At 38.8% G+C, this 23,767-nt stretch overlaps 1 protein-coding gene across 1 annotated transcript in view; it reads left to right on the top strand.

The window, feature by feature from the left end:
- Positions 1–23,767, top strand: part of CPB2 (carboxypeptidase B2) — an 80,221-nt gene that overhangs the window by 55,706 nt on the left and 748 nt on the right. The window contains exons 7-10 of the mRNA XM_077158265.1: positions 8,472–8,582; positions 10,368–10,461; positions 17,685–17,887; positions 20,147–20,234. Of these exons, the coding sequence (XP_077014380.1) occupies positions 8,472–8,582; positions 10,368–10,461; positions 17,685–17,887; positions 20,147–20,234 (496 nt within the window). The remainder of the gene's footprint in view (positions 1–8,471; positions 8,583–10,367; positions 10,462–17,684; positions 17,888–20,146; positions 20,235–23,767) is intronic.

Genomic DNA, 23,767 nt, shown 5'->3' on the forward strand with positions numbered 1-23,767 from the left:
AAAAAAACATAAATGCTACACTCATTTTCCATGTCCACTCCTGGTAGCAAGGAATTTGCATGTTCTTTCATATTTTCTTTGTGGTTTCCCTGGGGCTTAAATTTAATATCCTAAATCTATAACAATCTCACCTGCTTTGATGTCAACTTAACTTTAATTGTATATATAAACTATACGCCTATACCCCACAATTCACACCTTGATGTAGTTCTTGTCACAAATTACATATTTAAACCTTGAGTTCCAAATCATTGATGTATCATTACATTTTATGCATTTGCCTTTAGATCCTATAAAAGTAAAAAAGTGGAGTTATAAACCAAAAGTACAATAGAATGGGTATTTATATTTACGAATGTCATTATCTTTACTAGAGATCTTTATTTTTTAATATTGATTTAATCAATTGCATAATGTATGTTTCTTTTCAACCAGAAGAACTTCCTTTAGCATTTTTTGTGGTGCTTGTCTGGTGGTGATGAAGACCCTCAGCTTTTGTTTATCTGGGAATGTCTTAATCCTTCCCTTAATTTTTTTTTTTTTTTTTAACATGGACAGGCACCGGGAATCAAGCCCGGGTCTCCAACATGGAAGTGGAGAATTCTGCCACTGAGCCACCACCACATAGCCCCTTCCTTCACTTCTGAAAGACTGTTTTGCTGGATATAGAATTCTTGATTGGTTATTTTTTGCTTTCTGTACTTTAAATATGTCTCCCCACTGCCTTCTTTATTCCATGGTTTCTGATTAATAATTGGCACTTAATCTTTCTGAGACTCCCTTGTATGTAACATGCTGCTTCTCTCTTCTCTCAGAATTCTCTTTATCTTTTATATTTGACAATTTGATTATAACATAGGACAATGTAGGTCTGTTTGGACTTATCCTGTTAGATGTTCATTGAGCATCTTGGATGTGCATATTTTGTTAAATTTTGGAGGTTTTCAGCCATTATTTTTTTGTCTCTTTCCTCTACTTTTGGGACCCCCAAAATGAATATGTTTGTATGCTTGATGGTGTCTCACATGTTCCCAGGTTCTTTTCAATTTTCTTAATTTTTCTTTTTTCTGTTCCTCAGATTGGACAATCTTAATTCTTCAAGTTTGCTGATTTTTTTCTTCTTTCAGCTCCAATCTACTAATGAGTCCCTCTAGGGAATTTTAAATTTCTGTAACAGTCTTCTTCAGCTCTATTTGGTTTCTTCTCAAACTGTCCATCTCTCTATTGATATTGTCTTTGTATTCAACTATCATTTTCCTGATTTACTTTAGTTCTTTTTCCATGTTTCCTTTTAGCTACTTGAGCACATTTGGGACCATTTTTAAAAAGTCTTTGTCTGGTATACCCCAGGTCTGGTCCTTCTCATTGATGGTTCATAATACTTTAATCTTCTCTTTTGACTGGTCCATCACTTCCTGTTTCTTTGTATATTTCATACTCTTTTGTTGAGGCACATTTTGATAATTTAGTGTGTTATTGCTGGAAATTAGATTCTTAGGCACCTGTTACTTGAATTGGTATCCGACTAGTGTTAGGACAGAGATTTCCTCAAAAGCCAGGAGCTAACAAAAGAAGGAGGAGGAACTGGAGGAGGAGGACACACTTTTCCCAGTCTTTGCTGATTGACCTGTGCGAGTACATTCCTTCAGAGTTTGTCCATACAAATAGTTTAGAGTAGCTCCAGAGCAAAGCTTGGGATCTAGTTGTGCATTCATCTTGTCTTGGGCATATGAATGTGACCCAGGGAATTACCCATTTACATGAATAGGAATGTTCCCTCTTCCCTAGAAAACAGTTTCCTTCAGGCACTGCACTGTGTATCTTGTAGCCAGCAATCCCTTGTCCCAGGAAGCCACTCAATGATCAAATTCCAAAGCATTCTATAGGAGACCCTATGTGCCACCTTCTATAGTGCTGGATGATGTGCTAGTTTGAAAGAGTGTGTACCCCAGAAAAGCCATATCCTTTAATCCTTATTCAATATTGTAGGGTGGAAGCTTTTTGATTAGATCATCTCCATGAAGATGTGGTGCACCAACTGTGGAGGTGGACTTTTGATTAGGTGGAGATGTGACTCTGCCCAATCAGGATGGGATTTGATTAATTTACTGGAGTCCTTTAAAAGAGGAAACATTTTGGACAGAGCTCAGAGCTGACACAGATGCAGACACTTGGAAAACAGTTGCATCAGAACTGACAGAGACATGGATGTTTGGAACTATTTGGAGTACCAACAAAGAGAGCAGATGCCTAGACATAGGCAGAGTCCAGCAGATGTCACCATGTGTCTCTACATGAGATGCTATGTAAGCCAGAATCCAGAGTTGTGTCCTAGAGGAGTTAAGTGAAGGCCCACAGATGCCAAGTGAGGCACTCTCACAGGAAACAGAGGCTAAAAGCAATGGAGCACAGGAGCAAGGGACCAGTTGATGTCAGCCATGTGACTTGCCAGCTGACAAAGGTGTCCCAGACGGCATCAGTCTTTCTTGAGTGAAGGTAACCTCTTGGTGCCTCAGTTTGGACATTTTCTCAGCACTAGAACTGTAGACTTGTAACTTATTAAATTCCCTTTTCAAAAGTTGCTCCATTTATGGTATATTGCTTTCTTCTGTATTAACAAACTAATCCAGATTTTGGCACCAGAAGTTTGCAAATATTAAACATGTTGGAATGGCTTTTTAAATGGATAAGGGGAATATTCTGGAAGAGTTGTGAGGATATTGATACAGAAGGCCTACAATGCTTTGAAGAGACTTGTTAGTAGCAGTGTGGACTCTAAGAATACTTCGGATAAGGTTTTAGACAGACATGATGTACGTGTCATTGCAAACTGGAAGGAAAGCATTCTGTGTAGGTCAAAGGCAGGATTTGGGTTTGATGAACTTGGACATTTAGCAGAAGAAACTTTCAAAATAAATGTAGAAAATGCAGACTGACTGCTCCTTTCAGTTTATAATAAAATGCAAGAGGAAAGAGATAAGTTGAGAGCTGAACTCTTTCATACAAAGAAAGCAGAAATTAGTGTTCTGGAAAATTTGGGGCTTCCAGAAGGTGACACCCTAGGGAATAGGCCCCCATATGAGGATTTAACCAAACTTGGAACCCATCAGCCATTTCAGGAAAAGATATGATTTGAAATGGAGTTATCCAGAAAGGATATGTGAAAAGTCCTATTGTCTGACGATTTTGATCCCTGCATACAGCATAGAAAACAGACAACAGTGTTGCAGAATCTGTAAAAATGTAACCACTGCCAGTATGGATGAAAAGTGACAAAAAAGGGACTAATTGAAGGGAAAAATGGTTTCAGAGGCAGAACCATGGAAGCTAAGGTCTGGAGCCAAGAAATCTCAGGCCAGGAGAGTAGAACCATCCATATACATGGAGATGGTGAGTTTGCCCCAGAAGCAGAGGGCAGGACTTCCACTTGGTTGCTCAGGAAGAGTTGTGCCACCCCAGGCCTCGGAGTGGGTGTAGTACATAAACTAGGGACTGGGGGGAGCCTGGCTGCCACCCCGGTGTTCTGGAGGGGTTGGGCATGTGCCCTGGAGATTGGTATTGCCCCAATGTTTGAAGAGGGTGGAGGGCAGAGTCAAGAAAAAAGGGTGTCCCTCCAATGTGCCCCAGTGTTTCAACTAACCCAGGCATTTAGAGAGAGAGCAAGGCTGCTGCGTAGACCCTTGGAAAGGGTGGGACTGCTGCTTTCTAAAGGCCCGAGGATAAATTACTTAAATTTTTAAAAATCCAATGGAGTTTTTCCCTGCAGGTTTTTGAAACTATTTTGATCTGGTGACCCCTGTTTACCTTTCAATTCCTCCCTATGACAATGGAAACATGTATCCCACGACTGTCCCCCCTTTGTGTATTGGAAGCAGATAACTTGTTCTGAGTTTCACAGGTCCATAATGAGAGTAAATTTTTCTGCCTTAGACCGAGCATGCCTGTAGCTGACTTTAATGAGATTTTGTACTGTTTCTGACTTTGTATTGTATTTGTATCATTACTGAAATGGTTTAAAGCCTTTTTGGTGTTGTGATGAAATGAATGTATTTTGTATATGAAAAGAAGAGGTCTTTTGGGGTTGAAGGGTGGAATGTACTAGTATGAAAGTGAAAGTGTTGTGTAACCCAGGAAATCTGTGTCTCTTAAACCTGATTCAATACCATAGATAGAAACACTTTTGATTAGATTATCTCCATGAAGATGTGGCATGCCCAATTGTAGGGGTGGGCTTTTGATTAGATGGAGAAGTGACACTTCCATTCAGGGTGGGTTTTGATTAGATTACTGGAGTCCTTTAAAAGGACACATTTTGGAGAGAGCTCAAAGCTGACACAAATGCAGACACCTGGAGAACAATTGCTTCAGAACTGACAGAGACATGGATGTTTGGATATGCTTGAAGTGCCAACAGAGAGTCCAGCAGACATCACCATGTGCCTCCCCATGGGATGCTAAGTAAGCCAGAACCTAGAATTGTGTCCTGGAGGAGCTAAGTGAAGGTCCACTGACACCAGGTGAGGAGCCCTCATGGGAAACAGTGGCTGAAAGCAATGGAGCCTAGGAGCAAGAGACCAAAAGATGCCAGCCACATGCCTTGCCAGCTGACAGAGGTGTTCTGGATAGCATCAGCTTTTCTTGAGTGAAGGTGACCTCTTTTCTTGCCTTAGGTTGGACATTTTTTTCAGCACAAAATCGGAAAACCTGTAACATTATTTTGCTAATGCTGCTTTACAGCAAACTAATACAGATGGCAAGTCCCTCAGGCCATCACCAGACAGTTGGAGCCAGATAGGTATGCTCTGCTCCCAGCGTGTGCAGGAGGGTTACTCTGATCCCTCTGGAACTGGGAGGGGAGCGTGGGTGGGCTCTGTGTGAAGCCAGTGAGGGGTAGCAGAGGGCACAGCCAGGATGCCACAAGGTCCTACCCCTTTTAAGTAGCCTTTTTCTTGATTCACTAATCCTGTTACTTTGCTTTTCACTATTTACTTGAGCTCGAGATCTTTGTGCCAATTCCTGATGGTTGTTCAAGGTTGCTGTGGAGGAACAGAGCCTGAAGCATCTCACTCTACCATCTTGATGTTGTGTGTATCCTTACAACTTGAACCAATTTTGAAAGTTCCTTTAGTGAAGATCTTTTGGTGTTAAATTCTGTTATGCTTTTTAGATCTAGCAATAACTTCATTCTCCCCCTCTTTTTCTCATGCTGGTTTAGCTGAATGTAATATTCTCATTTTATGGGTCCTCCATTGTCTTTTGGCATCTATTGCCTGGTGAGAAAGTACAAATGGGTTAGTTGTTGGTCCCTTGCAGGTTAGTTGTCCTTTCTGTTTGATGACTTTTGATTATTTTTATCCTTGATGCCCCTCAGATCCATTACTGTGGACTTAATTTTGATTACTTTGTTTAGTACATAGGATGATCTGAGGATTTATATAGTTCTTCATGTTTGGAAAATCATTTTATTACATCTTCAACTATTGTATTTCTGCTAGTCTCTTTTATGGGCTCCCCTTGGAGTTCCTTGATGTACCTTCCATGCTCTGTAACTTTTTCTTATTTTTTAAAATGATAATCTTTGTCTCTGTATGCTACATTCTGGGTGAATTTCTCAGCACTATCTCCAATTCACTGATCATCTTTATATCTAGTATATTACACAATGGAGTTTTTTATTATTTCAATGACTATATAAATATTTTATAACTTTTACAAATGGTTCTCTTTCATATTTCCCAATACTTGTTTTATATAAGTTTATTTTGTTATAATTTATTGTCCATTTTTGAATGAGTACCATTCCTTCAAATCTCTCTTTGAGAATGCTCGGAATACTTAATTTTAAAAGATATTTGATCATGTTATCATATATAAAACATAAAATTTCCCATTTTAACCACTTTCTGGTATACAATTCAGTGGTGTTAATTATATTCACAATTCTACTCTCTCCACCATCCATTACCAAAAATTTTCCATCACCTCAAACCTCAGAATATTTATATATTTTTTTATTGTGAAAAATAATATATGTGCAAAAAACCAATAAATTTCAGAGCACACCACAATAATTAGTTGTAGAACAGATTTTAAAGTTTGGCGTGGGCCATAATTCCACAATTCTACAGAGTACTTTTTTTAAAGTCAATGTCAGATCACTTTATAGAGTTCATTCATTTGGGGGAATTCATATTCTTAGCAGTGATTTTGTTGGATATCTTTTTTAATATTTGATGCCTGTTGTGATTTGGATGCTTGGTTTTCAGGCTTATTTTTAATAGGAATCTTTTTTCTTTTTCTTTTACTATCCTTTTGCCCTCATTTCTCCCTGTTTGGCATACGCCTCCAAGTACCCCCTTGTGTATTAGTTTTGTGTATTAGTTTTGTGTATTAGTTTGCTAATGCTGTTGGAAAGCAACGTGCCAGAAATGGAATGGCTTTTAAAAAGAGAATTTATTACATTACAAGTTTACAGTTCTAAAGTCATGAAAATGTCCAAATTAAGGCATCAATAAGAGGTTATCTTCACCCAAGAAAGGCTGATGCCATCCAGAACACCTCTGTCAGCTGGGAAGGCATGTTGCTGGCATCTTTTGTTCCCTTGCTCCTGGGTTCCATTGCTTTCAGCCTCTGTTCCCTGTGGGAGTTCCTTACATGGCTTCTGTGGGCTTTCACTTACTTCCTCGGTATGCAATTCTGGGTTCTGGCTGGCTTAGTATCTCATGGGAAGGCACATGGTGATGTCCTTTGGGCTCTGCCCATGTCTAGGCATCTGCTCTCTATGTTGGCACAAATATCCATGTCTCTGTCAACTCTGAAGCAACTGTTCTCCAAACATCTGCATCTGTTCTGCCTTCTCCAAAATATTTCCTCTTTTAAAAGACTCCAGTACACTAATCAAGACCCATCCTGAATGGGCAGTCACATTTCCATCTAATAAAAAAGGCCACACCCACAATTGGGTATGCCGCATCTTTGTAGAAATAATCTCATCTAAAAGTTAGACCCACAACTGGGAGCACCACATCTCTGTGGAGATAATCTAATCAAAGGGTTTCCACCCTACAATGTTGAATCAGAATTAAAGGACATAGCTTTGGGGTGCACAATACTTTCAAACCAGTATAGCTCATACTACCTCCAATCTTATAATGAATCCCTGTAGGAATTTTAATTTCCCTAACTCTGGTCTTTAACTCTATTTGGCTCCTTCTCATATTGTCCATGGGATACAGATCACAAATTAATAATAAAGAATTCTTAATTTCACAGAGCATATCCAACTGGGCTGAAAATGTTATTTGACAAACACTATGTCTTTAGCCACAGTTATTAAGTAATAACTTAGAGTATAAAGCTTATTGAGATCACAGTAAAATGGTTAGAAGGATTTGAATTTTGACGTATAGATAATGGGATAAATATCAAATCTGAAGTATCTAAAGGTTAGATTAGATATCTGAGTAGAATGTTAGATGAATTCAAGAAGCAAATCCCGAACATTTATTTTTACTTCTCTGTATTTTTGTCACACTTCTCTTAAGCATCACTGTGTTAAAAAAGCACACAGGTTGGCTCAGTCACCAAGAAGACCACAGCCTACCCTTAGCCAACCAGGAAAATTCCCAGAGACCTGAGAATGGTGGGGCATTTCCTAGCTGCTCCTTTCAGGTTGCCATTCCATCTGGGTCCAGTTCTCCTCTTAAAAGCATTGAGAAGTCCACTGGTCCCCTGATTTCCTGTATCCTTCCTTTTCTACACCTCTACCCAGAGGTCTGCTTCCATCTAACTGCTCACTGCCAATTCCCACTTCCTTTGGACCCTCATCTTTAGATGTGCAACTCAACAGTTGCACTTTTATGAGGGATCAGAGAAGGCATCTCTCTTAGGACAGATGCATATATTCCTGCAAAAAGACGGAATTGTATCCCTACATCACACCATTCATAAAAACTGACTCAAAATTCATAATCTGGAAGCCTAACTGTCAGCACTAAAAGTATAAAGCACAGTAAATTCTAAGACCAATTTATAAAGTATCATCCAATCACGTCTGGGGACAGAGAAGACAAGTTTAGTGTTAGCTCTCATGAATTGATTACTGAAAAGGGAGTTTAGATATCTATATTTTTGGTTCTTAAATTTCCTAATATTGTGAGCTTTATTTTCTTATTTTATGTCCTTAGTAAAGAATTCCTTTTGTTTTTGGAAAGTTTACAGAATCTATCAGTCCATTTTCTAACACAGCTAAATTGGAAGACCATGTGTTCCCTTTCCATGGCATTTACTACCACTTAGCAGCAAAATATCCTAAATTTAATCCTTTTGAGGAGTTTGCACACCTCCCAAAAATTAAATCTGCATATCAGCACTTGCCAGAAGACTTTTTTAAAAAAAACTACATAAATGAAATAGACTAAGTTTAGGAGAACCTAAAAAGATGTTACTAAAATACTTGGTTTACTTTTTAGGTAACTCAGTTACATGGGGAAGAAAAACTGCATACCAATCTCCTGAGTCACATGGATTTTTATGTCATGCCAGTGGTTAATGTGGATGGTTATGACTACACTTGGAAAAAGGTAGGTGAAGGAAAAAAAAAAAACATGCTCCCTTTGGGGATGCACAATATCCAGGTTGAAGTATTAATACAATCCTAGATCATCGGCACAATGTTTTTATTATGAAAAATATTTATTTAATTTTTATTATGGAAAATTTAAAACATGTACAAAACAGATATAAATGTATAATGAAATCCTATGTACTCATTGCACAGCTTGTTTCATCTATACCTCCCCACCACTTAAACTCTAACCATATTACTTTGAAGCAAGTCCCAAACACCACAACATTTTATCAGTAAATATCTTAGTAGGCATCCCTAAAATAAAAGAACTCTTAAAAACACATAACTAAAGGGTGGGTCATGGTGGCTCAGCAGGCAGAGTTCTTGCCTGCTATGCCAGAGACCCAGGTTCGATTCCCAGTGCCTGCCCATGCAAAAACAAACAAACATAACTACAATGCAATTAAAATTAAAAATTAACAATAATTTGATGATGTTATGCTTAACATCATAAAATGTGCAGGCAGTATTTAAATTTCTAACAGTGTCATAACCTTTTGAGAAAAATTTATTTCTTTGATTCAGAATTCACATAAGGCTTATACACTGTGATCTATCGATGTGCCTTTCGACTCTCTTAAATCCAAAATCTTCCCTCCATCTCATACTCTCCTTTTCTTCTTGTCCTTGCAATTTATTTGTTGAAGAAAAGAGTTCTCCACAGCCTGGATTTTACTAATTGCCTCGCCATATTGCAGCTTAGCATGTTCCTCTGTATTTCCTAAAAAATTGCTCTTTGAGTTCTAGAGGCATAATCAGATTCGCATTTGACTCTTTTCAGCAACATCGTTTCATTATTATCCCCTGATGGGAGAACACAGTATCTCTCTATCTATATCATAGGTATAGATCTCTCTCTCTATCTTTATCATAGATACATAGATATCTCTATCTATATCATCTGTCTACCTATCTATATATCAGTCTGCTTTCTGAACACTTGAGTATAGATTGTATAGATCATTCCTTTGAATACTTATTACTGTAATGCACATTTCCCAAGAACAAGGATATTCACTTAAACGACCGTTTTAAGTACAGTCATCAGTTCAAGAATTTAACATTGATATAAAGCTTACAGTCTACATTCTAATGTTTTCTATGACCCAATAATGTCCTTTTGATCCTTTTCACCTTCATTCTTAGACCCTGTCCTGGACCACGTGTTGCCCTTCATTGTCATTGCCTCTTTAGCTGTTCATTTTTTTTAAATTGTGGGAACATACACCATCAACTTTCCCATCATAACCACTCCCATGCCCTGAACTTTCTTACTCACATCGCCACCTTCTGCAGCTTTAAAAAAACGAGAGTGGCCAATTCAATTCAAAGAGAGTACTAGAACTCATGACAGATAGTCTTCATCTGCATTGAGACACAGTTAAAATTATTTTTCCTTTATTTGAAGAAGTTCAAAATGACACTGTGCATAAATAATTTAAAGGAAACAAGACTAAACTAGAAGATCAATGAGCAGCCTAATTCATCCCACAAAGATTGCTACTTTATAAGTTGGAATGATTCCAACTAAAATAGTTTGAGTGAACTTGACTGAGACCTGGATAGAAACAAGGGCCTTAAGAAAGGACTGCTGTGAAGACAGGGACAGGATGAAGTGATGGAAGGAGTCTGGAAGGAGAGAATCCCAACCTGGCTGCTTAGACTTTTAAAAGTCATGCATTATCCTCATTTGAAAATACGGCCACGCTGGTGAGCTGTGGGTGTTCTATTTATTTAGGATCGAATGTGGAGAAAGAACCGTTCTTCTTACGAGAACAATCGCTGCATCGGAACAGATCTGAACAGAAACTTTGCCTCCAGACACTGGTGTGGTATGTTGTGTGTTTTATTTCTAGCAATGCCTCATCATTAAAAGAGTGAAGTTCATAAAGAAAGACCCATTCATTCAAAACAATTTCAGGGGAAGCCTAACTGAGTCAGGGGCTAATTCAAATAAACTTTTAAAAGTTTATTTATTGACTATAGTCAGCAGATACTCTAACCTCTGCTGACCGCTTTTTACTCATCTTAAAAATAAAAAAATTAAGTGAGTTATTTAAGGTCCCTTCTAGGGTCAACATTCAAAAATTCTATTGTTCTAGAATAATATTGAAGTGACTGTTAAAGCTCTTACTTTAATAAGCAAATAACATTCATCATCAGGATTTTGAAGACCAGGGTTTGTGGGTACGTCTCATTTTTAATTACATAAATAAATGTTTGTTTCCAAAGTGTTTGAAAGTATTTTTTTTTTTGCTTTCAATCGGCCCTTTATTTAAAAGTTCTTTCTTTTATGAATAATATAAAGACAAACCTAGCACAATGAGGATTTATCTGTTTATTGAATAAGTTAATGTACTCAGTGAATACTGATAATAGGTTTTCAAGAACAGTTTCTTGAAAGAACGTAGGCATTCATTTACCCTTTCTCTCCTCTTCGCCCATGCCCTGGATGAAATATCAATAGTACTACATTTAAGAAACAGCAAATGAAATCAGACTGAATCAAAGAATGAGTCTGAGTCATCTCTAACTTTGGAGGTGGGCACACTGGCTCTTCAGGGACTACTACTATTACCCCAGAAGCACCTGCTTCTCATCCTCTGGTCTCAGCATAATCCTGTGTACATGATCTGACATATTCCTTTAAAAAAGAAGAGTAAAAAGTAGTGATTTGGAATATTCCATCAAATCTGCTGAGGAAGTACTTATCTTATTTCCTTGCAGTTTGCTCTTCTGGGTTAGAAGGGCTATGAGGGCAGAGAGCTGGTATAGTGCCTGGCAAGTATTGGATTCTCAGAAGGCATTAATGGAATGAATATACAAATGAATTGAGCTGTGCTAATAAAGTTGAAGATATAGCAGGGATGCAGAGGAAGGGGTGGTTAATCATGATTCAGAGAATTCTGTTCCGGGAATCACTTGGCACTTTAGTGTTTTTTCCTAAGAGCTATCCTTTAGAATTTTGAAAAAAAAGGAAAGGATGCTTAAATCTGCTGTAGCCACTGATAAGTGGGGAAGGAGCCAGAGACGCAACAGCGAATGTAAAAAATGATCTGAGTAAATATAGCTAATAGTAACAAAGTGCTGGGCAGATTACATATTTCATTTCCCAAGAAGGTGTTACTGTCTACATGTTATAGATGGGGAAATGGAGACATAAAAATGTTAATTACCTGCTCAAGGGCAAATAGCTAACTGGCTAGCGAGTGGTAGAACTGGGATGCAAATCCAGGCTGACAGACCCCAAACTTAGTGACTCTTAAATTCCTCAAGTTCCCTTTTGGAACTTCATATGTTCTCTTCAAGCTCTTTTGGTGCTCGATTTTACTTAAGGTTTTCTTTCTGTGGTGAAATCAGTATCACTTAACTTTAATAGCCAAGTCATCAGAATATATTCATGCTATTGTCATCAAGAAATATTCCAGCCCCCCTCTTAGGCTTGTGCTATCTTTTTTAAATGCAATTTTATTGAAATATAATATATTCACATATAGTATCCAAAGTGTACGATCAATGGTTCACAATATCATCAGCTAGCTGTGCATTCATCATCACAATTGATTTTTGAACATTTTCATTACTCAAAACACTAAAAACAAAAGTAAGACACAACACCCCAAACATCCCATACCCTCCACCCTCCCACCCACTATCATTTGTTTATTTTTTGCCTTTTTTTTTTTCTTACTCATCTGTCCATATACTGGATAAAGGGAATGTCAGACACAAGGTTTTTATAATCATATGGCTACAGTTTAAAAGCTCTATAGTTATTCAGTCGTCTTCAAGAATCGAGGCTATTGGATTACAGTTCAACAGTTTCAGGTATTTCCCTCTCTAGCTACTCCGATACACCAAAAACTGAAAAGAGGTACCTATACACTGCACAGGAATAGACTCCAGAATGACCTCTCAGCTCTATTTCTCAGCCACTGAAAAATCTCTCAGCCACTGAAACTTTACTTTGTTTCATTTCTCTTCCTCCTTTTGGTCAAGAAGCCTTTCTCAATTCCACTACTACCAGGTCCAGATTTATCCCTGGAAGTCCTGTCCCATGTTGCCAGGAAGATTTACACCCCTGGGAGTCATGTCCATGTAGGGGGAATGTAGTTAGTTCACACGCAGAATTGGCATAGAGAGGCCACATCTGAGCAACAAAAGAGGTTCTCTGGGGATAACTCAGAGAACTGGGCTTCTCCTTTGCAGGAAGAAGTTTCCTAAGGGCAAGCCCCAAAATTGAGGGCCTGGCCCATCAAATTGGCAGCCCCAATGATTGAAAGAGTATCAGATCTGCCACAGGTGGGGAAGTTTAATATTTCTGTCTTTTCCCCCAGTACCTCAAGGAAACTTTGCAAATAGTTTTCAAGCTTCTAGCCAGAATATTCTGGGACATATTGGGGTATCACACCATCCTGTACAAACAAGCGTGATTTCACTCCAAGTCATACAAGTTAAATTAGATAGTGTGCTACTGAAAACATAAATTTTGCACTAAATAAACATCTCTTCCTTTGGTTTCACACAGAAGTTGAAGTTTTTAAATACAGTCAATATCATCCCTTACCCTTTAATTTGATTTACCTTAGTCCTAACCAGATCTGCTTCATCCATATCTCTAAGTGAAGTCTGAGCTCTTTTTCAGCTTTTTAAACAGTTGCTGTGTGGGGTACTGCTAACTTTCACAGCTGCAGAACTCTAGGTCTGAGTCTTAGGTGTCACACAAGGAATGACCAGGTCATGCACAAAGAACTCAGCATATCAGAATTTTGATAAAACAGTTACAACTCTAGAATAGATGTGACTGCTGAAAGAGCTTACAACTAAGAACCTTTACAATAGGCCTTCCCCAATAACCTATGCTCTTTAATTCAATTCTCAGTTTGTTCATTATAGCAGCCCATATTAGTAAGATGTTAAAATATTTATCTTTTCCTTTCTGGCATATTTCACTCAACATACTATCCTCAAGTTTCATTCACCCAGTTGCGTGCTTCACAGCTTCATTTCTTCTTGCAGCCTCTCAGTAGCCCATTGTATGCATACACAGCAGTTCCTCCTTCCATTCCTACCTCGATGTACTCTTAGGCTACCTCCATCCATTGCACAACACTGCTGCCATAAACACCAGGGTCCAAATGTCGATTCTCGTCCTCGCTCTCTGTTCTTCCAGCATATACCTAGCAACCGGGCTGTAGGATCATAGGGCAACTAGCCTCCTGTGGAGCCACCACACGGCCCTCCAGAGGGCTATGTGCTGAATTATTACCTCCCACAAGAGTCAGAGACAGAAACAGAAGTACCAAACAACAAGGCTAGAGAGTCCTGAATAAAACATGGAAGTAATTGGAAGGAAACTTTTTCTTATTTTTGCCAAGTTCTCTACCATCTTTTGAGTACAGCAATGCAATGAAAAGGGAGAACTAAATCTTCTGTGTTCCTTGTTCCCTACTGTAAGAATGTGCCATTCTAATATTTTACAGAAAAGATCTAAAAGGGTACCTCACCTATTAACAGGGAGGGAGAGATCAAGCCTACTTGTTCATTTTTATGTTCATTTACCTTTCCCCTGTATAAAATCTTGTGTATGTGCGTTGGGGAGGGGAACAGTGGCACTTTGTCACAACCTTTGATCTCAAATTTCCTAAAACAGCTTCACTCATTTTCCAAAATATTAAGTTAAACTACAAAGTTTTTGCACCAGTGGACCATGGAAAACCCTTTATTCCTTTCCTGTGAGTCCAGAGGGTTTTTTTTGTTTGTTTATTTGTTTATTTGTTTTTGGTTTTGTTTTCCTGGCATGGGCAAGGCCTGAGACTTGAACCTGGGTCTCCGGCATGGCAAGTAAGAATTCTTCCATTGAGCCACCATTGCCTGCCCTCCATAGGGTTCTTGAATCTATGCCTATAGATCAAAGAACTGGACCTGGTAGGCTAAGCCCCTCTTGTTCAGGTGTGGAAACTGACACTCATAGAGGGAAGAAATAGCAGCCCAAATGGACATGGGTGCTTAATGGCAAAGACAAATCTCAAACTCCAAATTTCCAGGATCTTCAGGGCTCCTTCCACTAGCATGCTTGAACTCTCTGGAATGACAATAACAGAATGAGAATTTGAGGCTGCTCTGTCCAATTATTAGGTACTATTATGTACAAGTCACAGGTGGCTATTGAACACTTAAAATGTGGCTTGTCTGAATTGAGTTGTGCTGAAGATGTAAAATATACATTTGATTTCGAAGACTTGGCGGAAGAAACATAACATAGAATATCTCATGAATAATTTTTATATTGACTACATTTGAAAGGATACTATTTTATACATACAGACCTATAGTATCAAAATTAATTTTACCTGATTCCTTTTACTTTTTAAAAAGTGGTTACTTGAAAATTTAAAATACCTTTGAGACATGCATTTGTGGCTTGCATTATATTTTTATTGACTGGCACCAGTCTGAGGATTCATATTGAGGACCCACTTTTGTTTTCAATTCTTTTATGTCCTGCCCACCCCACCCCACCCCCCTCTTCCACCTCCAATATATACTCTCCATTCTCTATAACTCCAAACCAGGACGAAAAGACGGGGGTATCCAAAGGTGACCAAACTCTCAAGAACGTGTCAAATCATATTATTGGTTAAAAAGAAAGAAACTACTAGAAAAGGACTGGGATGTTCAGTACAACATTTCCTTGTAGGGGATATAATCTCAAACAATAAGGTCATTGTTCTAGTTTGCTAGCTGCCGGAATGCAATATACCAGAATGGAATGGCTTTTAAAAAGAGGAATTTAATAAGTTACTAGTTTACAGTTCTAAGGCCAAGAAATGTCCCAATTAAAACAAGTCTATAGTGGGCGGGCCACGGTGGCTCAGCAGGTAAGAATGCTTGCCTGCCAAGCCCGAGGACCCGGGTTCGATTCCTAGTGCCTGCCCATGTAAAAAACAAAAAAACAAAAACAAACAAAAAAACAAGTCTATAGAAATGTCCAATCAAAGGCATCCAGGGAATGATACCTTGGTTCAAGAAGACCAATGAAGTTCAAGGTTTTTCTCTCAAGTGAGAAGGCACATGGTGAACACGGCCAGGGTTCCACTCTCATCTGGAAGGGCACATGGCAAACATGGCGTCTTCTGCTAACTTTCTCTCCTGGCTTCCTATTTCATAAAGCTCCCTGGGAGGCATTTTCCTTCTTCATCTCCAAAGCTCTGGCTAGCAAACTCTCTGTTTCGTGGTGCTGCAGCATTCTCTGCTCTCTCTGAATCTCTTTCATTCTCCAAAATGTTTCCTCCTTTATATGACTTCAAAAACCAATCAAAACCCACCCAAATGGGTGGGGACATGCCTCCACCTAATCCAGTTTAACAATCACTCTTGATTAGATCACATCACCAGGGAGATGATCTAATTACAGTTTCAAACATACAGTACTGAATAGGGATTAGAAGAAACAGCTGCTTTTACAAAATGGGATTAGGATTAAAACATGACTTTTCTAGGGTATGTACATCATTTCAAACCAGCCCAGTCATCTTTGTTGCAAATAATAGGAAGGAAGCGGAGCAGGCTGAGGTAAGAAAAGTAGGCTGTGTAACAATAATGCAGAAGCACATGAAACCTGAGGGTAAGGGCATGGCCGGACCTCAGAAACTGGAACTGGGCCTGGTCCCTGGAAGGATCTCAAGCAGTCCTTTCTCCCTTCCCCCACCCTAATCTCTGTGATGACCACTGAGTTTCACTGAGTCCCAATCCACAGGATAATGATGATGATGATGGTGATGATGATGATGGGGTGGGGGGCAGACCGTCATGGGGAGAAATAGCAACAGCTAACAGTTACTTTCTTTGTGCCAGGCATTGTGCAAAGGATTTTATATGCATTAGTTTATTTAATCCTCATTAAATCCCGATTTAATGCAAAGTATTCTGTTTTGCAAATAAGGAAATGGAGGAATAGATTGGCTTTAAAATTTTTACCCTGGGCCAGATAGCTCATAAATGGGAAAACTAAGATTGGAATCAAGCTATTGGGTGCTTAACAATATGCCACTCTTGCCTCTTATGTGAAGGATGGTTACTGCCAAGAGGGATCAATTTGCACCTTCCAAAGCAACAGTACTTACTTTGTAGAGTTGCCATTAAGGGTTAAATGAGATACTGCCTGTAAAGCATTTAGAGGCAGCCTGTTGCTCTGTGGGTGTCAGCTGGTGTATATTGCTATCTTCTTTGTACAAGAGAGCGGCTGGGCTGACACTAGAATCTAAGTCTCAAATTCAAACTACCAGGTTAGCAATTCAAAAGTTAAATGCCCAATTCTGGGCTATTCCACTTTTCCAGGAAGGAATGCTCTCCTGGGTCTGATATGCTTCCCTGGGGGTCTACTTCTGTGAATTGGGGCCAGAAAAGAGAAAGACCGGAACACAGGTTACCATCTCTAACAGCATGTAAAATAAGTATATAATAAAGTAATATAAATATAAATATATAAATTAATTAATTTACTTAACATCTGTATAGATGTGAATAAGTGCTATTCCGGCATCAAATAACACCATCTCATTTGATTTCTTCAACCAATTTAGCAAATTAAAAGTAGCGCTGGAGCTATGAAAACTTGCATATTCTGAGTTCCAGAGTGAGACTTTTCTTTTATAGGCTGTCTTGACTAGCAATTTTTAAACTACAACTATCAGGAACCCAAATTTAGGGTGGATTAAAGAAATTTTCTCACATCCCCAGAAATTTGGAGACAGGGCTGGCATCTCTGAGGTTTTCTTGACTATTTTCTCAAGGTAGCAAGACGGTGGTCCACCATGGGGACACGGGGGATAGCTTAGGATGACCGCTGGAGTGTCTGCTCTATGGGCAGAAAAATATTCTACTGCAGAAGAAGTGTAAACAACATGCAGTGCCAACCAGAAACATGTCATTTACGTCACTCTACTGAATCTATTTGTCTGAAATGGTTGCACCATAGATATTAACAGGTACCTCATAAATTTCAATAGCATGCGTATCCCCTCGTAATTCCACTTTATCAATTTCACCACAGAGGAAGGTGCATCAAGTTTTTCATGCGCAGAAACCTACTGTGGCCCATACCCTGAGTCAGAACCAGAAGTGAAGGCAGTGGCGAACTTTTTGAGAAGAAATATCAAGCACATTAAAGCTTACATAAGTATGCATTCATACTCCCAGCAGATATTGTTCCCATATTCTTATAATAGAAGCAGAAGTAAAGACCATGAGGAACTGGTAAGTGGTGCTTAATCACTTTTCTCATTAGCATTTTAGAAATGAGATAATACTTAGCTTGGAAATAAAAACCCATGGGGAAAAAATAGATAGATGCTTTACATGAGTGTCTAACTTGGCTGTGTCAGGTTAATTGAGGGCCTTATCCCAAGGTCCAGCAAAGGGCTCCCCAAGAAAAGGTCAGATAAGCCTTTTGAGGTTGAGGAGAGAACCCTTCCACCTGGACTTGATCTGCATATGAAGTCAAATGAGCAAGGACAATAGTTTCCAAAAGCGTGGGAACCCTTTCACTGATCAGTAGCTTCCTGCCACATCCCACCACAGATTAAACCCCAGAGATAGCACAATACACATCAATTTCATATCAACAGCAGGAATAATTTAAATGCTGATCTCCCTAATCTTTGGGAGTTTGGTCCTCTTAAAGCTCCTCTAACTTCAGTATGGAGGCAAGAGCCTGATTTTTTGTACAATACAGGAAGTTCCAAGAGGACCCATACAATCTGCTACCCCCTCACCACTTTTTGGTCCTAGGTGCTCTATGTTTGGGTTGCTGGCAATGGATGCTACAACACAAGGATTCTTGATGAACTGTGATTAGACTTAGCCAAGTCCTCATCCCACACATCTTCTGGACTATGGGAGGTGTGATGATAACAGCCTGGCTCTTGGCTAAGATCCGATCTTTATGTAGTGGCTTGTTTTTTTCACTGCTTTATTTTATTTTGGCTCTCTTCGAATAAAATATAGCCACATGAGAGGAGTTAGCAATTGCCAATGACAAATATAAGACTACTTGTGAGTACCGACAATACCCAACTTAGAACATAAATGTACTTGATACTTGCAATCTTTCTTGCTTCTCAGGGAAAAGCTTTTAAGGAAAGCTTCTTTATTGGTGTTATCTCTGAAGAAATGAAAGGATATTTATCAAGTCTTGGGATTAGAGTCAGTTTGATTTTGCTTTATTTTTGGATTACTCTTAACATAAGCATTTGTTGAGAGTTATGTGTAAAATACTTATGTTCAATAAACATTCAAAGAAGCATTAGGTAAAGACCCTGTCTTTTAAGAGAATAGGATATAGTTAGGGAGTTCAAACATTGATAGATGTAAAAGTAGTTGTAGTTTAAGGTGCCTTATAGCAATCACTAAATTGGCTGAATTCTGACTGGGATAGCTGAAATGCTCTCATTCATTCATTCATTCATTCAAAGGGAAATGCAGGGAGAAAGGAGGTATAACAGAGTCCCTGTCCTTGAGGAACTTATGGTCTAGTAAGAGGGTAAAGGTGGGTAAAGTGACAAGAATAAAACAGTGTTATTGACTTCAATGGACAGATACAATTACAGTCAGGCATTGGAAGATAGGATTCCCATGGCTGTCAGAAAAGGGAAGACATTCCAAGCTGAGAGGTGGTGTTTCCCACAGGATGCATGTACAGGGAATTGGGAGGGGAGGGAATTGGAGGGTGGTACCACGAAGATGTAGATGAGATCAGGATGGCTGAGGGTTTGAAGCCTAGAATAAATTGGTAGTTTGTTCTGTATTCAATGTAGTTCTATTAAAACTGTGTTTTGAACCAAAGAAATGGCATGATCAAGTAGCCACTGATATACCTCTGGGTTTTTTTAAGAGAGTTTCAGTGAATACCATTGTCTGTTATTCCAACTTTGAAAGAGATTTGGGTAAGCTGGGTCCAAGGTAGTTGAACTGGGGAGCCGGTGATTATCCTGCTTCACAGCAGGAGATAATCTTTCTTATTTGAACAGTCTCTGAAAGTTATTAGACATTTACACAAGAATAGAATAGAGTTTGAGAGACAGATGAGAAGTGAATCACACATGTGTTAGATATATATGTATTGTTTAGAGAAGTTGGATTTAAAATTTGATGGTAATTTTGCCTGGGGATGGAACAATCTCAAATTGTTTGCCTTTGAAGTATAGCTCAATTTCATTTTACATAATAAATGAATTCCTGAAAAGACAGGTGAGAATTATTTTTTCTGCAAATTAAGTAAAATTTTCAATGAATTCTAAGAGCTTATGTTTAAAGCCACCTAATGGTGATTTCCACAAAGAAATCTTTTTTTTTTTTTTTAGTAAGTTAAATTCTTCTTAATTTTCCTCAAGGATAAATCCATATTTTTCACAAATACGATTTGGTTCAATTAATGTATACCTATTTTTCGAAGCTTTTACCTGTCCTGTTTCAAAGCTGCATACTAACTGAAATTCTGTGTCCTATTGTTTCCAGTCTCGAGTGGCCAGTGAAGCAGTTCATGCTATTGAGAAAACTCATAGACATATCAAGTATACACATGGCAGTGGCTCAGAAAGTTTATGTAAGTATTGCTTCTCATGATCTTGGAGAATTGTAAGGTGCTAAAGAAAGCTGGGTGTTCAGTTTCTGTGGATTTAATTTTTCGAAATTAGATCTTTTTAACAGGGTCCCCTGTAAACAGACTGGATTATAACAATTAGAAACAGAAGCATAACAGCTATGACAGCATTGAACACAGCTATAGTAGAAATGAATATACTGAAAAGAAGCCAAAATGATATTTTAAAAATTATGCTTATCACAAAAAGAGTCGGGATTATAGAATTGGCACCACACTAGTTTAGTAAAGCAGAAAAAGCCATAAAGGTTAAAAGAATGTGTAAAGGGCGGCCCACAGTGGCTCAGTGACAGAGTTGTAGCCTGCCGTGCCTGAGACCCAGGTTCGATTCCTGGTGCCTGCCCATGCAAAAAAAAAAAAAAAGAATGTGTAAGACACACAGGGTTACCATGTAAGGCTGTGCAGATTGTACACTGTACAAATGTAGGGAGTCCCATTTAGATACTTTGAGATGACAGCCTGTGCCCCGGAGTATATATAGCTCATAAGACACTTAGTTGAATGTCTGTTGTGTGTATCATACTGACAAGGCAAGGAATGCTGCAAACTTGACGGATATTTTGAATTAATTTCTACTGGAAGATATTTATTGCGGGACTACTATGTACCCACAGTGGGATGACAAAGAGTCTGTCCTTTTGAAGCCCAAGGGGAAGATGATATATGAGGATATGAAAATAAGACGGGGTCAGCAAACTTTAGCCCAGAGGCCAAATCTTGCCACTGACTGTTTTTGTACTCCTGAGCACTAACAATGGTTTTTACATTTCTGAAATGATTGAAAAAAAAATCAAAAGAAGGAAAATTGTGTGATGTGTGAAAATTATATGCGATTTAAATTTCAGTGTCCATAAGTAAAGTTTTATTGGAACGTGGTCACACTCATTCATTGTGTGGTCCACAGCGGCTTTGTGCGATGAAGGTAGAGTGGAGTTAGTTAAGACAAAGACTTCGTGGCCCATGAGGCCTAAAATATTTGCTACCTGCTACTTTCCCGAGGTATAAACAACTAAGTAGTAAAATACAGTGTGATTCTATCAGTAAGTACTTTGAAGAATATAAAAAAATTTTTTTTCCATCAGTAAGTTCTTATGGGTTTGAGAATGACCACAGGTGGGAGAAGCTACCTGGATAATGGGGTCTGGAAAGATCTCTTACTGTGGGTGATGTTTCTAAGAGACAAATGTTGTCAGTGGCTGCCAGACAAAGATGTGGGGAAAGAGCAGGTAGAGGGGAATGGCTTGTGAAAAGGCTCCGAGACAGCTAAGGCCACGTCTCAGAGATTCCTTCAACAGGTGTGATCCACAGGAATTTGAAAGCAGTCACATTTGTATTATTTTCAATGAATTGCTTGGGCACCAGATGCGCTATGAGTAGAAAATCCAAAATCTCTCTCTTGTGACACCCCTCACCACCACTCCCAAACTATCTCAAGTTGTCTCAGGACAAGCCGGAACCTAATTGGTACACACGGAGTCTGTCCCCTGGGGTCCCTGGTCAGTAGCAGTCCATGGCTGCCTTGGCTGACCCAGATCCTTGTCCTGCCACAGAGCAACCCACAATTTATCTTCAAAATTCAGAGCTTTCCAGGTCCCCATTGCTCTACTATTGTTCCCCAAAGCATGACCACTGTCCCTCAGGGTTGGAGGGGCTTGTAAAAGCATGGATGAAATCAGTCCATCGCCACACATCCATTCAGCATGTAGCCCTGTGTCTGTGCGTGAAAGCATGGAGAAATGCCTGGAAGAATATATGCCGATACTTGATAATGGTTATCTGAAATATGTGCTGAATAAATGAATGAATAGCTTATCCAATCTACTGCTGGTGGATATTATTCAATATTAGAAACAAAGCTTCAGTAAATGCCCTTATAATTAATCCAGGTTTGGGTAATGCAAAGAGGCAAAATTTATCATTATTTGCCTATCATATAATTGTCTATCTGGAAAACAGTAGAAAATAAACAAAAAAATCAGTAAAAATAAAAGAGCTGATATATGACTGATATGCATTAAATATACATGAATCAATAACTTCCTTAAATACCAAGCCATGATTAGGTGGAAAACAAAATGGATAAAAGATCCCACTCTCAATTCACACACACACACACACACACACACACACACAAATACATGGATTTGTTCTTAAATGCATATATGTGCATTATCAAGTATTTGGCATGATGAATTACTTAGATGAAAACTTTAACTGGATTACTAAAATGTCTTTCTCCAGAATAAATTCCAAGTATTCTAAGTCAAGACCCTGCCATAAACTGAGTTGAAAGTTGAATAACTGAATAGGGAAAACAATTTCTCCACATATTATACAGGGCTAATAGTACTGATGTTGCTTTTCTGAACAATCTATAAAATGAACGACCAGGTAAGAAAAATGAATGGAGACAAGTAACAGAAAATATAAAGATGGCTAATATATATACCAAACAAATTGTTCAACTCACTGATATCAAAGAAACACAGATTAAGGTAATTTGGTTTTATTTTTGCCCCTACCAAGTTGTCATAAATACATAATTCTGATGGATGCTGCCAGATGGGGAAGCGGGTATCTCAGTTTACCAGGCTGCTGTGACAAATATTGCACACTAGTTTCAACAACAGGAATATAAGGACTTCAGTCATATTAGATCAAGGCCCCACCCTTACTCAGTTTGGGCACATCTTAATTAATAGCATTTTCAGGGCCCCATTTATAAACGAGCTCACACCCACAGGAAACACAGATTAAGACTTGAACATGGCTTTTGTGGAGGACGTGATTCAGTCCCACCCCCCATTCTGCACATGTTCAGAACCAGCAGGTGGAGGTATAAAGTGATTCATTTCCTTGGATGTCTACTTGGCAACATGCATAATAACTGTCAAATGTGCACACCCCTCTCCAATTCTAGTTCTAGGAAATAACATTCTAAAGAAACAAAGAAGCAATTATACATAAACAAGGATGTTCATTGTAAAGTTGGTTATATTTGCTGTTCTAGTTTACTCGCTGCCAGAACACAATATACAGAAACAGAATGGCTTTTAAAACGGAGAATTTAATAAGTTGGAAGTTTACAGTTCTAAAGCTGTGAAAATGTCCAAATTAAAACAAGGTTATAGGAATGTCCAATCTAAGGTATCCAGGGAAAGATACTTTGGTTCAAGAAGGCTAATGATGTTCAGGGTTTCTCTTGCAACTGTAAAGGCACATGGTGAACATGGCGATGTCTGCTAGCTTTCTTTCCAGGCTTCTTGTTTCGTGAAGCACCCCTGGGGGTGTTTTCCTTATTCATCTCCAAAGATCTCTGGCTATGCTGGCTCTGTAGATCTGTGGCTCTTTCCAAAATGGTTCCCTCTTAAAGGGCTCCAGTAAGCAATTCCACCTTGACTGGGAGGACACACACCTCCATAGAAACCACCTAATCAAAAGTTACCACCCACAACTGGGTGGGTCATATCTGCATG

This window comes from Tamandua tetradactyla, chromosome 4, assembly GCF_023851605.1.
Source record: "Tamandua tetradactyla isolate mTamTet1 chromosome 4, mTamTet1.pri, whole genome shotgun sequence".
Classification (NCBI taxonomy): Eukaryota; Metazoa; Chordata; class Mammalia; order Pilosa; family Myrmecophagidae; genus Tamandua; species Tamandua tetradactyla.